At 32.2% G+C, this 13,455-nt stretch overlaps 10 protein-coding genes across 10 annotated transcripts; 7 read left to right on the top strand and 3 right to left on the bottom strand. All coding sequences in view use genetic code 12, as the record gives it.

Annotated features, from left to right (window-relative positions):
• Positions 1-118: 118 nt before the first annotated feature.
• MRP2 (mitochondrial 37S ribosomal protein uS14m) lies at positions 119-466 on the top strand (the record flags this gene model as incomplete). Its single annotated transcript, XM_002546611.1, has 1 exon — positions 119-466. One exon carries the CDS (start codon positions 119-121, stop codon positions 464-466), a length of 348 nt encoding a protein of 115 aa, XP_002546657.1.
• A 337-nt stretch (positions 467-803) lies between these two features.
• Positions 804-1,298, top strand: SDH4 (Sdh4p; the record flags this gene model as incomplete). The annotated part of the gene is made up of 1 exon (XM_002546610.1): positions 804-1,298. One exon carries the CDS (start codon positions 804-806, stop codon positions 1,296-1,298), a length of 495 nt encoding a protein of 164 aa, XP_002546656.1.
• Positions 1,299-1,582: 284 nt separating this feature from the next.
• On the top strand, positions 1,583-2,524 carry CTRG_06133 (uncharacterized protein; the record flags this gene model as incomplete). Its single annotated transcript, XM_002546609.1, has 1 exon — positions 1,583-2,524. The coding sequence occupies one exon, from the start codon at positions 1,583-1,585 to the stop codon at positions 2,522-2,524; it is 942 nt and encodes a 313-aa protein (XP_002546655.1).
• Positions 2,525-2,654: 130 nt separating this feature from the next.
• On the bottom strand, positions 2,655-3,257 carry CTRG_06132 (uncharacterized protein; the record flags this gene model as incomplete). Its single annotated transcript, XM_002546608.1, has 1 exon — positions 2,655-3,257. One exon carries the CDS (start codon positions 3,255-3,257, stop codon positions 2,655-2,657), a length of 603 nt encoding a protein of 200 aa, XP_002546654.1.
• Positions 3,258-3,478: 221 nt separating this feature from the next.
• CTRG_06131 (mitochondrial 37S ribosomal protein uS7m) lies at positions 3,479-4,249 on the top strand (the record flags this gene model as incomplete). Its single annotated transcript, XM_002546607.1, has 1 exon — positions 3,479-4,249. One exon carries the CDS (start codon positions 3,479-3,481, stop codon positions 4,247-4,249), a length of 771 nt encoding a protein of 256 aa, XP_002546653.1.
• A 221-nt stretch (positions 4,250-4,470) lies between these two features.
• Positions 4,471-5,529, top strand: CTRG_06130 (uncharacterized protein; the record flags this gene model as incomplete). The annotated part of the gene is made up of 1 exon (XM_002546606.1): positions 4,471-5,529. The coding sequence occupies one exon, from the start codon at positions 4,471-4,473 to the stop codon at positions 5,527-5,529; it is 1,059 nt and encodes a 352-aa protein (XP_002546652.1).
• Positions 5,530-5,885: 356 nt separating this feature from the next.
• On the top strand, positions 5,886-7,208 carry CTRG_06129 (ubiquinol--cytochrome-c reductase subunit; the record flags this gene model as incomplete). Its single annotated transcript, XM_002546605.1, has 1 exon — positions 5,886-7,208. The coding sequence occupies one exon, from the start codon at positions 5,886-5,888 to the stop codon at positions 7,206-7,208; it is 1,323 nt and encodes a 440-aa protein (XP_002546651.1).
• A 222-nt stretch (positions 7,209-7,430) lies between these two features.
• On the bottom strand, positions 7,431-8,714 carry CAG1 (guanine nucleotide-binding protein subunit alpha; the record flags this gene model as incomplete). The annotated part of the gene is made up of 1 exon (XM_002546604.1): positions 7,431-8,714. One exon carries the CDS (start codon positions 8,712-8,714, stop codon positions 7,431-7,433), a length of 1,284 nt encoding a protein of 427 aa, XP_002546650.1.
• A 928-nt stretch (positions 8,715-9,642) lies between these two features.
• CTRG_06127 (uncharacterized protein) lies at positions 9,643-10,680 on the bottom strand (the record flags this gene model as incomplete). Its single annotated transcript, XM_002546603.1, has 1 exon — positions 9,643-10,680. The coding sequence occupies one exon, from the start codon at positions 10,678-10,680 to the stop codon at positions 9,643-9,645; it is 1,038 nt and encodes a 345-aa protein (XP_002546649.1).
• A 510-nt stretch (positions 10,681-11,190) lies between these two features.
• On the top strand, positions 11,191-12,621 carry CTRG_06126 (uncharacterized protein; the record flags this gene model as incomplete). The annotated part of the gene is made up of 1 exon (XM_002546602.1): positions 11,191-12,621. The coding sequence occupies one exon, from the start codon at positions 11,191-11,193 to the stop codon at positions 12,619-12,621; it is 1,431 nt and encodes a 476-aa protein (XP_002546648.1).
• Between the last annotated feature and the right edge of the window lie 834 nt (positions 12,622-13,455).

Genomic DNA, 13,455 nt, shown 5'->3' with positions numbered 1-13,455 from the left:
ATTCTCTTTGCACTGAGGTTTGGTGAGAACTAATAATAAAAAAAAAAGTGAAGTGAAAATACAACCAAAATACAACCACAAGGTTTTGACAAGCACGATTACTTACCTATTATAAATCATGCCATTTAGATTCCCAGTTAAATTTGACATACCTAAGCATGCACATATTAATGCTAGAGTGCTTAGAGATCACTTCAAAAGATTACAAGTTGCTGAACATGAAGTGACTAGAAACGCTTTGAAATATATTGCAAGAAATGAAGAGTTACCAGCAAGAGCCAGAGTTGAAGCCCAATTACAGTTAGCTTCCATGCCAAAATATACCTGTCGAGTTCAAGTTAGAGATAGATGTATTGCCAGTGGAAACTCTAAGTCTGTTATTCATGATTTCAAATTGAACAGAACTGAGTTTAGAAATAGAGCTAGAGCTGGATTAATCCCAGGTGTCAAAGTCGCTTCTTGGTAGGTTACTATCCAAGAATTGTGAACGAAAATAAGAGAAAAAGAGAGGGTTCTTTTGGTATATATTTATTCAATACTAAGTGCATGTAAATAGATAATGAATAGTTTCACCGTTAAGGATAGTTTAACATTTGTAAATTTCAATGCATTTCTCTTTTGTTTGACCTAGTCCATCTGTGGTATTCAGTATGGAAAGCAATATCTTCAAAGTTTCATGAAATCAATCAACGAGAGGTTGTTGAGAAGGAAAAAAATAACTTCCAAAAAAAAAAAAAAAAAACCAAAAAAAAATCTACGAATCGATCTCATCACCACAGCTACATATACACAGAATACAAACCATGTTTGGACCTTCAATACTTTCTCCAGCACGTACAGTATTACGTACTCCAATTATTAAACCTACAAGAGCATTAAGGTTAATACCAAACTTGTCGAAATTCAAGACTATTGAACAACCACCAGGTTACATTGTTGGAACAGTCAATGATGCTTATAAACCACCAAGTCCTGTCTATTACGAAGGTAGTTATCATTGGACATATGAGAGAATCATTGCTATTACCATGCTTCCGTTGGTTATGACACCATTTGCTGCTGGTGTTGAATATCCAATGATAGACTCGATTTTCTCCACATTATTATTGTTCCATTGTCATGCTGGTATCAAATCATGTATTATTGATTATATTCCAAAACGAGTCTATGGGTTCTGGTATGGTGCTGCATCGAAGGTATTGACTTTTGGTACCTTTGTGGCCATGTACGGTATTTACGTGTTAGAAACATCTTCCAATGGATTATTTGATTTGGTGAAAGCTATCTGGTCTGCATAATTTTAATAGGACAAATACTTGTAAATATAAAATCGATCACATTTTTTTAAAATATGTGAATAAACATACGTCTACCACTATAGAAACTACGTAACACTATATGAGCGGCTTTTTGTTTTTAGACGTGTTTCATGTTGCTTTTAAGACGTGGGAAAGTAAAAAAAAAAATGTCTGTGCGACAAAAATCTGAAAAAATAAAAAAAAAAAAAGTTGGAACAGCGAACAACAACAAATACATTAGTGTACACACCTACCAGTTCTGATTATCTTACACTTCCATCATTATGAGTGACATTGAATATGACAGAGATGAGGAGATTAGAGAACTTGCTCCATATCCACAATATCAGACACAAGCACGTCCAAGAAAAATAGATCACATTGGACTTGACTTGCCAGACGTGGCAGATCCCAAATACGAATCAAAGGACGAGCAAGATCGCGATGTACGTTACGAAGTGAAGGAAGAAGCTGAATTTCATGTCACTAGAGCTTTATTCATTGGTAACTTGCGTCGTCCAATAAATGCTACTGCTTTCCAACTGTACTTGAGAGATTTGGCTAGAAAAGGTGGGAATTTCAGAATTGATAGAGCTTGGATGAGTAGACCAAGAACACATGCTATAGTTTTGGTTAGTACAGAAGAAGGTGCTGCGTATCTAAGATCAAAGTTGGTCAATACAATTTTCCCAGACTCCGAAGAAGAAGCCAAGTTGAAAACCGAATTTGAAGACCGAGAAGTCTCGATTTACGAAGAACAACTTCAGGAATATAATGATAAATTGGAAAGATTACCAGAAGGTGAGAAGGATCGCTTGGCAAAGCCATTGGAACCAAGAGAATATGTTACTGAAAGACTCCCATTATATGTCGAATACATTCCGGTCAAAGCTATAAATCAATGGACTTTCGAGGAAGATAGAGGACCAAGAGATGGTAAATGGAAATTGGAATTTGAAAAAAGAGATGAGGATGAAGTAGTTGCCTCACATACTTTGTTGAATGGTGACTTTATTCCTAGATACATACCGCCAAGAAGAGGGCCACCACCAAGACGTGGAGGAGGTAGATTTGATAGGTATGGCGATAGAGATCGTCCAAGAAGATTTGACACCTATGTTCCAAATGGTGGTGAACGAAGCAGAAGAACGGACACTTATATACCTACCAGAAATAGATCCAGATCTCCATCAAGATCCCCATCAAGATCTCCAAGAAGATACTAATATATTTGTGTATTAAAATAAATGTTGTTATCAGCATTATAGAAGACTAATCTTTATTTCGGCTATTTTCACCTTCTGAAACCAATTGTTTAGTATAATATATTGTATAATATATTCCTTTTGAACAGCCTCAGTTCTTCATTTTCTTGTTTGACTCGTTTTCGTCTGTGGATTCCAGATCCTTTCGTTTTTGAGTAGTCTTGATCTCTTTTGTATTGTTTGCCAACCAAGGAATTTCAACTAATGATATATTATTTGCAATCTGTCGAATTGGTTTGGTATCTTCATCAGTTCCTGATTCTGTAGTCAATTCTACCGGAGGAAAATCTTCAACAGAAGATGAAACAATAAATACTTTTTTCAATGAATTGAAATACTTGAATAGCTGATTGTTGTCTATTAGATTGTATCCTTGATTATCTGGGTCGATGATCATTTCTGCAATTCTATAAATCGTGAATGGTGGGGAAGAAGTCAAATTTGACACTAGATGTTTTTTGATTGTCTCGTTGATTTTATTAATTGTCTCTGGTAAATCAACCCCTTTAGGTTTCCCAAATCTTTCTCCTTGTTGTGATAATCGGCATAGTTGGTCAAGTCTAGCTATTAGTTTGGGTAAAATTCCTGTTTCCCAAGATAAGTTCGATTTAGAAGGATAATAAGTTTTGTTGATAACAACTATATTTAATTCATCTTTCAATTCTGAATCCAATTCAGGAATTTCAAATGGCATTGTCTATAAGTTGGGGTTTTAAAGTCAATGATGAAAAAAAAAAATAGATAGATAGACGTGTAAATAATCGAGTCTCGGATATTGTCAATTGTTACACGACCAAATACCAGAGGGAAAAAAAAAAAAAGGAAACCAATTCAACTATGAAAGGAGAAAATGAAAGAGAGCGAAAATTTTTCCTTCTGCTTCAAGCAATACCTACTAATAGCTGATCAACAAGAATGTCCTTAATAAGAAGTTGTTCAAAAATAGCTCGTATACCTAGAGTATCACAAGTAATTGTTCCATCTTTAGTTAGATTCAACAGTACTACAAAACCATCACAACATCAACAACAAAAATCATTATTAGCTGAAATCTATCCAGTCAACAAAGACACAATCACTGATGAAGATTTGGATAAATGGGTTGATGCTGTGCAACAATTAAAAGGAGGTAAAGGTATTCATGAAACTCCTGAAGAAATTTACTTGGGACAATTATCCCAACCAGAACAATTTTTAAAGAAGACCTTTGAACCTACCGTGGAACAAATCGCAGAAGCCCAAAAATACACTGATAAACAAATTCCTTTAAGATCTGATCCTACTGTTGATAACTTGACTAATCTTATTATGAGACATGGTAAAAAGGCCAAAGCACAAAAAATCGTTAGTCGTGCATTTTACATTATTCAGTTGAAATTAAGACAAGATCCGATCGAAGTATGGAAAGAAACATTAGACAAGTTGGGTCCTTTGGTTAATACCAAAACTGTCTCCACTGGTGTTGCTAAAAAGAGAATTGTCCCAATCCCATTAAACGAAAAACAAAGAAATAGATTTGCTATTAAATGGATATTGGAAGCTTCTAACAATAAAAAATCCAACGATTTTGCTGTGAGATTAGCAGAAGAAATAATAAATGCTTACCAAGGTAAATCAAGTGGATATGATAAGAAAGCACAAATGCATAGACAAGCAACTCAACAAAGAGCTTATATTTCACTTTAGATGGTGTAGCTGTATATAGTCTGTAAATAATTTATAATTTCATTTTCTCATGTTACGCTATCAGTCGTGTAAAAATTTCATTTATTCAAATTTTTTGATTGCAAAAAATTACGAAAAAAATATCAAAATTTATTTGTATTAATTCCATTCCAAAAAATTTATATCTTCTTTGATCTTTTCAAATACTTCTCAAGATCTCAATAGTATATGAAATCTCAATCATGGATTTTATGAACCAAATGTATCATGATTTAAAGTTCCATGTCAATCATTTCATTGTGGGTTATAGGCAAAAGTATTACAGTATGGATAATAACCCTAGGGTCATTCATACAAAATTAGAAAACCAACAACTTCTTTCCTTGAGAACATTTCCAAATGACAAACTGCTTATTAGTAAAGGTCAACACTTTTTACATTTGAATAGAAAACTCGATCATGAAAATGAAGAACCCGGGAATTTATCACCATCATCTTCTTCTTCATCATCATCAACAATAAACTCACTTGATAACGTGGTTAAAAGAGAATTTATTGCTTTTGAAAATTATAAAAATGTCACTTTTAGAACTCATAATTCCTTGATTCTTAAGAAAAACTATAGTGAACCAAACCTTGTTGATGGATACTTTCTGTCGTTCCGATTAGATTTAGAAATGAGTGGATCATCAAGTGAAGCAGATGCAAGCGGCGAAGAAGAGGTGGGAGATAAAGGAGAAGTCAAAGAAGGTGAAGAAGAAGAAGGAGAACAACAACAACAGGTAGTTTCAGATCAACCGTTGATTAGTTTGGAGACAGAAACACCTGGTGTAACAGATTGTACATCTTCCACTCCATGCACGTGTCAATGTCATGTATTTGAAAAACCAGCAATGGAATCAACTATTTCATCAACAAGAAAATCCAACCACGTCAAGGATAAATTGTACAACTTTGTCATGAATAGTTTGCCTAGAGTTTCAGGCAATAGTAATAATAATGAAACCACCTGTGATAGCAATGATATCAAAGTGAAAGAGGAAACTCATGTTGTACCACCAGCACCTCAACAAGCAGAGAATAGTATTGATGAAATCATGTCCATGAAACAAGATAACAATAAGATTTGGAAATTAGTTTTAAATGACATTTCTTTATCGGCAGCTAGATTATCTACAGGAAGTGGTACTATTCCTATGGTTAACAACCAAAACATTAGAGGTGATTTTATTGATGCTAGAATCATGAATAACGAAAATGAAGATATCTTCACTACAAAAAGTGTCCCACCATCAAAATAGTATACCAGGTGCTACCACGTAGTATGTATAATAACTCTCCAATACAAATGGTTAACACACTACCTTGATTTTAATGTTTTTTTTTTTTTCTGTCCTCTGGCGCACTACTGCACGCATAATAAGTTTCTGGTAATAATTCATACTTTCTAATTGGCTGGAAATTTTTCCTGTGAGCAGTTTACTAACAAAGAGAGAAAGAGAAAACTGAGAAATGAAAGAAAGAAAGAAAAAAAAAAAATTTCAAAAGTTATTACAAAGATTATACATTTCCCCTGTTTGATTACTCTTCCCCCAGTCATATCTACCTATTCATCCCTCCCTTTTTATTACCAATTGTATAAGATATATAAAGAAAAATGATTCGTGGATCATCTGTTTTAAAGAGCTTAACTTCTCGTCGTTTATATTCCACTGGCACTAAATACACCACCTTATCCAATGGTGTCACACTTGCAACTGAAACTAACCCAAGTGCCAAAACTTCATCTGTTGGTTTATTCATCGGTGGTGGTTCCAGAACTGAACACTCCCATAGCAATGGTATTTCTGCATTGTCTGCCAACGTCTTGGCTTCTCAACCAGCCAAAGGTTCTTTATTATCCGCCGTTAATGGTAAAGAATTGAATGGTGTCATTGCTCAAACCACCAACGATAACATTCTTGAAGCTGGTAAATTGATTGCTTCTATTGGTTCCAATGCCATTGAAATTGCGGACAAAACCGATTTGACCAAACACAAGGAATTGTTGAGCAAACAAGCCGCTGCTGTTGAAGCCGATCCAAGATCAAGAGTTTTAAGTCATTTGGAAGCTTCTGCTTTCCAAGGTTACTCTTTGGCTTTACCAACTTTGGGTACCACTGACTCCATCAAGAACTTGGAAAACCAAGATGCCGTTCGTCACTTGTCTAAACACTTTGTTACCAACAACACTGTTGTTGCTGCCGCTGGTAACTTTGACCACGATAAATTAGTTGAAGTTCTTGAATCCAGTTTGAAAGTTGAAGCTGGTGTTAAACCAGACACCAAACCAGCCTCATTTTTGGGTTCTGAAGTCAGAATGAGAGATGATACCATGCCAAAAGCATACTTCTCTATTGCTGTTCACGGTGAAGGTTTGAACTCTCCAAACTATTTTGTGGCTAAAGTTGCTGCTGCCATTTTCGGTGATTTCAATGCCCACTCCACTATTGCTAAATACACTTCTCCAAAATTGGCTTCTGATGTTCAAGAATACAACCTTGTTGAATCTTACAACCATTTCTCCAAATCTTTCTCCGATACTGGTGTTTGGGGTTACTATGCCGAAGTTTCTGACAGATTTACTGTTGATGACTTCTGTCATTTCTCATTAAAACAATGGAACAGATTATCCATTTCCATTTCCGAAGCTGAAGTTGCTCGTGCCAAGGCCCAAGTCAAGACTGCTTTGATTAAAGAATTGACTGGTTCTTCCAATGCTGCTGCTGCCAACATTGCTGAAAACATTTTGTTGGTTGGACACAGAGAATCTTTGGAACAAGCTTTTGAAAAGATTGATTCCATTAAAGTTAATGATGTTAAAGAATGGGGTAAATCTAAGGTCTGGGACAGAGATATTGTCATTTCCGGTACCGGTTTGATTGAAGATTTGTTGGACTACAACAGAAACAGAAATGAAATGGCCATGATGAGATGGTAGAGAGAAAGAGTAGAATGTGTATAATAATATAAACGTAAAAAAAAAAAAGAATAATAATAACATTTATATTTTCATCTTATCAAATAAAAACAGTAACGGCAAACAAGCATAAACAACAATTAAAATACCAAATTAAAATGAAAAATATAAAAGACAACCATTACGAATTTAATATACATCAAATATCTATATGTTAATAATTCAGATATTGGAGGTGAACTCTCACATTAAACCACTGTTTTTCAAGTTTTGCTGTACGATTAAATCAGTTACTGCACTTAAAACAAATTTCATTGAAGTTGTATCGGTGGCACAAGTTCTATGAACATAAATTGGTTTATTTGTTCTATTAATATTCATGAAATTTGTTTCAAAAAATTTGATATTTTCATTAACATCATCAGATTTACCATTGAAATCAGGGAAATATTTCTTGATTGGACTTTTAAGAATTTTCTTTTCAAATATATCAATTTTGTTTAAGAATAGTATAAAAGGAGTATTAGCAAACCATTGGGAATTACATAAAGAATCAAATAAAACAATTGATTCATGCATTCGATTAACTCTTTCATCTTCAAATAAACATTGATCATATTCTGAAATTGCCAATACAAACAATACTGCAGTGATATCTTCAAAACAATGAATCCATTTCTTACGTTCCGATCTTTGACCACCTGCATCCAATACTTTAAATTGCAATGAATTAATGATAAAATTAGTTTCAGTGATCCCAGTGGTTTTAATTCTTCCTTTCAAAATATCCAAATCATTACATAAATAATTTGGATCAGCAAAATTGAAAACATTTTGGAAATAATATTCAGCACTTTCTTCTAATTGAAATTCATTTGATCTTTCAAAACATTTTTTAATTCCTGAATCAGAAGTCCATAATTTATGAATAGCTTGAGCAATTTCATATCTTGAATATTGTTGTGGTTGATTATTAGATTGTAAATGTTGTTCAATAGTTTCTTGATGTACATCATAATCATCATCTTGTCCCCAAATATCTGTTGCACCAGTACTTTTCAATTTTCTTTTATTTTTATTTTCTTCACTATATTTAACAATATAATCATTAATAAAATCAGTACCACCAGCAATATCAGCATCAATTTGTTTTAAAGGATCACTTCTTAAGACTATTTGTTTATAAGGAATTAAAGGATTATTAGGCTGATCACAATCTAATTTTATTTTTAATTTTCTAGCATTAATAATTAATGTTTTCATTGATTGTATAACATCACACCAAATAACATTTGAATACTGCATTCTTTCTTGTTGTGTAAAACCGCCTTTATGTAATAATTTCAATTGCTTTAACACTGTTGACTTACCACTTTCTCCTGTCCCTAATAATAATAATTTAATTCCATTTTTTGAATTTTGTTTACGTAATTGTAAACTTTGTTCAATAGCATCATTAATCCTCTTGTCTTGAAGAAATGGATCCATTTCTTCATTATCAACGGGAACACTAGCACCACAACCCATTTTTCTTTTCTCCAGTAAATATTAAACAAATATAAAGAGTGAATATAAATAAATATATATATAAAATCAATCAAAATAAAAAGAAAACTAGTATAGACAAGTGGTTTTTTTTTTTCTTTCTTTCTTTTTAACGAATAATATAATCTTGTACTGTTTTTTGTTCTTTTTTTTTTGAGAGTAAATATATTTTCTTTGACTATTTCTTCAGTAAGAAAAGGGGAATGGGAACTATACGGTTAAACTTCAATTATTTATTATTAATATTTTTAAAGTTATTAAAATAAATAAACAAAAAAAAAAAAAAAAGAAAAATACAACTTTAAACACATTCCTCTTGTTCTTTATATGTATTAAAACAAACAAACAAAAAAATCTGAAACATGGCTTTAAAATTTTATTTTTCTTGGTTCAACTTTGTTTTCTCGCAGCCATGTTAAAAATTACATCAAAAATATTTCTTAGTACTCATTATGTAAGTGTATCACGTGAGAGAACTTAAATGTCCTCGGTGTCTTATATTCTTAGTACAAAGTGATAACAAACCCTAAATAATAGATTACGATAATCACACCACCTAATACAAAGCATTGTTTGACAAAACTTATCAAATTGTATCTTTTCAAGAAATTGAAGATTCTTCTTTTGTTGAGAATATAAATTTTGCCGATTCTGGAATTGTTGAATCTGGTTAAAAGTCTAGATCTTTGGTTGTAATTGGATTGGGTGAATGTATACTGGGGAATGGAACTTGGTAAAGAATATGTATTTGTTGAAGAACTGGCAAATGGGGATAAATCTTTGATTTCCAATTCTTCATCTTGTTCTTTGATGAATTTTTGTATTTTCTTTGAATGTTGTTCAACCGGAATGTTAACTACATCATACAATGGTAGGATGGAGGTGTATGTGAATCTAGTTGATTTTGTCTTCAAATTCCACCAAAATATAAGTATACTGGATACCACTGCAAGAATAATATAGTTAGCAACATTGATATATGGAGTCTGTAAAAACAAATGTCTGTCTCATATTGGAACTCTTGGTTATTTGTAAAACTTAATAGTTGCACAGCAGGGTATTTCTTTCCCATGGCCATACTCATTGATTTGACAGTGATCTCTCTGTATCCTCCTTCATGCTGAATATCACAATAATCATGATCATCTCCTGTAAATGTAATATCTGGTTGTATCTTGTTAAGAATTTCATTCGACAACGATTCTTCCACGGAATTCTTATATTGGTAGCCATACCCATTAACGTCAAAATAAGAAGTTTCTCGTAATGGACCACACGATAAATTAGGGTCTCGATACAATGGAATATGAGTTAACAATACTCTTGGTTTTGATTTTGCACTCATTGATGCCAAAAAGTCACGGGCAGGTTTATTGATTTTTTCTTCTGTGGATGCTATACTAGGAGTATCCAATGAAACAAATTCTACTCCTTTGATATCAACTATAGTATTACTAGCCCCAAAAGAACTTTCAAATCTTTCTCTATATGGAATATTAACTCCATTACCAAATCCAATATCGTGATTTCCAGGAACATTTAAATACATTCTATCATTTGGTTTGAAAATTCTATTAAATCTCCCAAATTCTCCATTGAAATATGAATCACTTGAATCTCTCCCATTGTCTAATAAATCACCAAGAAACATGATATAATTGGGTGTCAAAGTGTCAAGTAAAGCATCGTAATTCTTCTTTATATATGTATCTACTGTATGCTGAGATAATTTCAATAACAAATCATTTCTACCAGGATAAGTATGATTGTCTATTAGTTGTGGATCAGCAATCAATAAAATATTGGTCTGATCAGGGTCTTTAAGTTTGGGCCAGTGGCAGTGCAGTATTTTGGAATAAGTCAAGTAACGTTCTTGTAGGTAAAACGTAATAACCCATATAAGTATCAATATCACCAGTAAGTGATGAATGCTTTTAAATTTTAACATCAAGATAGAATCTAGGTGGCTTGTATTTGTTGATTTGTTGAAGTTAAATTCAAAATAAAACAATTTCAAATGTTTATGTGTCGGGGCTAAGAATCATTTCGTTTTCTTTGGCGTAAAAACGAAAAACAACAACAAAAAAAAAAAAAAACTTTGGACTCACTCAAAGGGAATGTTTTTTTGGTCATATGTACACGTCCATACTAAATCTTGGGTCAAGACACGACCGCAACGGCCACGACCAAAAAAAAAAAGTTTCCTCCCCAACGCGAAATCACCCAATACGGAAGTACAGTATCGACTGATGGTACCACCACAGAGCGATGGAAAGAAATAAAACAAAACAAAACAATACAATACAAAAAAAAAAGCATTGGGTTATACGACGACGGAGCCCTTTTAAACGCAGAGTTGTTTGCTTATGCATATTACGTGTAACTAATTAACGGCAAGGGGAGTGGCTTCATATTTAATCATAAGGATTTACCAAAAGATTTTTTTTTAAATTTAGAGATGGGATCGTTTTTATCTTATTCACCGCCTCCTATGGTTGAAAATTCACTACTATTATTTGCAATTTCTGTTGCAGCTATTTATATATTTATTCACGGATTGACATATTTACAAGATGTCCCGGAATTGTACCTTCAAGAACAAAGTGTAATTGAACCAACTAGATTGATCAATGAATCACCGGTGTATCATTCAAACAAATTGTCTGGTTTACGTGTTGGATTGGATATCAGATATGATTCCTATAAATCAAGAAATGGTAATTTGAATGATATCTGGGAGATTTTGATCAGATTCTCAAAAGAGTTTGACAAAGGGATATTGGTTAACAATGAGAAGATATCAGTGAGTTATATCAATTACTGTATTGACCAGATTGATATGAGCAGGTACAAAACTATTCTTATTCCCAAAAACCATCAAATCAATGCTAAATGGGTCATTACAGTATTACTTGGGTTTGTCAAACAATTAACTGTGGAATTTTATATTGATTTACCCATTAAAACCACCGATGCTATTCATATTTCAGATATAAAGTTACCAAAGGAAGAACAAAAGAGATATTTTGAATTCAAGAATGTCTATACCCCGGATAAAGATAAAGGAATAGCGATTAGATTACACAATCATATCTCACATGGCATTGATTCTATTGTTGATTTTACCCAGTTGAATATTGTCAGTGCTGTTGCATCAACCTTGAAGCATTTGCCAAATAGTGATGATTTCTATGGGGCCAAAATGACCATTATTTCATGTACTGGCAGCAATGAAGGTATAAATGACATTATTGTGAAAATGCTTACTGGGTTTATGTTGTATTCTGAAATCATTATCACTGATAGAGTTTCTGCTATTAATGATAAAGATAGTGACGATTCATCATCATTGGCTAATTTAAGTTCAATTATATCCATACCTGAATCACAATTATTGAAAGTATTTTCAGGAACTTCAGTTGATTCAAATTTGCAATTATTACAAAGATATTTATTGACAAGAGGAGTTTTCCCATTTAAGAATAATAAGTTGATCTATATTTACAATTCACTTAATATGCAATCAACTTTGTCCTATTATGAATTGAATTCTTTGAGAATGAGATACAAGGCAAGAGTTGTTAAAGAGTTGAACTATTATAATGTTATGGGACCTATTATTTTAACTGATTTCTATGATTATCGCCAGTTTAATAAAATTACATTCAAGAAGTTTGGATGCATTTTCCAGTCATTAGAAATCAAATTGAATAATTTACTGAAAACCAACTGGGGTAACTTGATGATTCGTGGTTATACCATTGGGAAGACTATTAATGTCGTCAATGGTAATTTAGATAATGCTATTTCTAAGGATAACGAAGGATTTATGCCAATCAATATTGTTAAAGGTAAATGGGGATCTGACGGATGCTTGTATATACAGTAATGTTTTCTTTCTAAAATTAAAATTAAAAAATGAAATTTTTTTTTTTAAATAACTTTATCTCGTTTCTGTCTTTATATCTTTTGTTTTAATGTGTCTATATAATACCTATACAAAAAAAAAAAATAACAAGTCTATTTATTAGACTTTTATTTTCTTAACTGTTTGTTCATGATCATTGAACAATGAAGAGCCTGCTCTCTTTTTTGACAAAGACGAGGATGATGAAGAAGAAGAAGCAACAACAGTAGAATTCAAAATGCTTTCATTATCAACAATGAAAACTTTTTTGTTTAATTGATTTTTAAAGTAATCAGTGAAGTTGACATCAAGAACATCTAAGCTATTCAAACTTAAATGAATGAAGAATTGATGCCAACTTGAAATTTTTTCATTAATTTTATCATCCCAGAAAATGTCATTCTTATCATCATTAATAAGTTGATATTTAATAAAATCATAACCAAAAATCAATAATAAATTACACCAATTTTCATATTTTTTATTGATTAAACTTAATTCATAATCCAATTTATTTAAAATTTCAAATTCAATTTTTCTTAAATTGGCAACATAACTTTCATTTAATCCACAAATCTTACACCATGATCTAAAAGAATAGTTATAATCTTGATTGAATTTCGAAGCCACAATAATCAATCCGAGAAAAAGCTTTTTTGGATCCAAATTGATAAAATCTTTTTTGGTAACAATCAATTTATAAAGATAAAAACTAGACAATTGTAAAGTTTGAATAGATGTTTTGGATCTTCTTAAGATTTCAAGGATAAAACATCTAACTGATTTTTCATCAAATGCTTGTTGTGAGTGGCTGAA

The sequence above is a fragment of the Candida tropicalis genome, assembly GCF_000006335.3.
Source record: "Candida tropicalis MYA-3404 genomic scaffold supercont3.11, whole genome shotgun sequence".
Lineage (NCBI taxonomy): Eukaryota > Fungi > Ascomycota > Pichiomycetes > Serinales > Debaryomycetaceae > Candida > Candida tropicalis.
The sequence above is the reverse complement of the archived record's forward strand: the minus strand, read 5'-3'. Positions and strand labels throughout refer to the sequence as shown.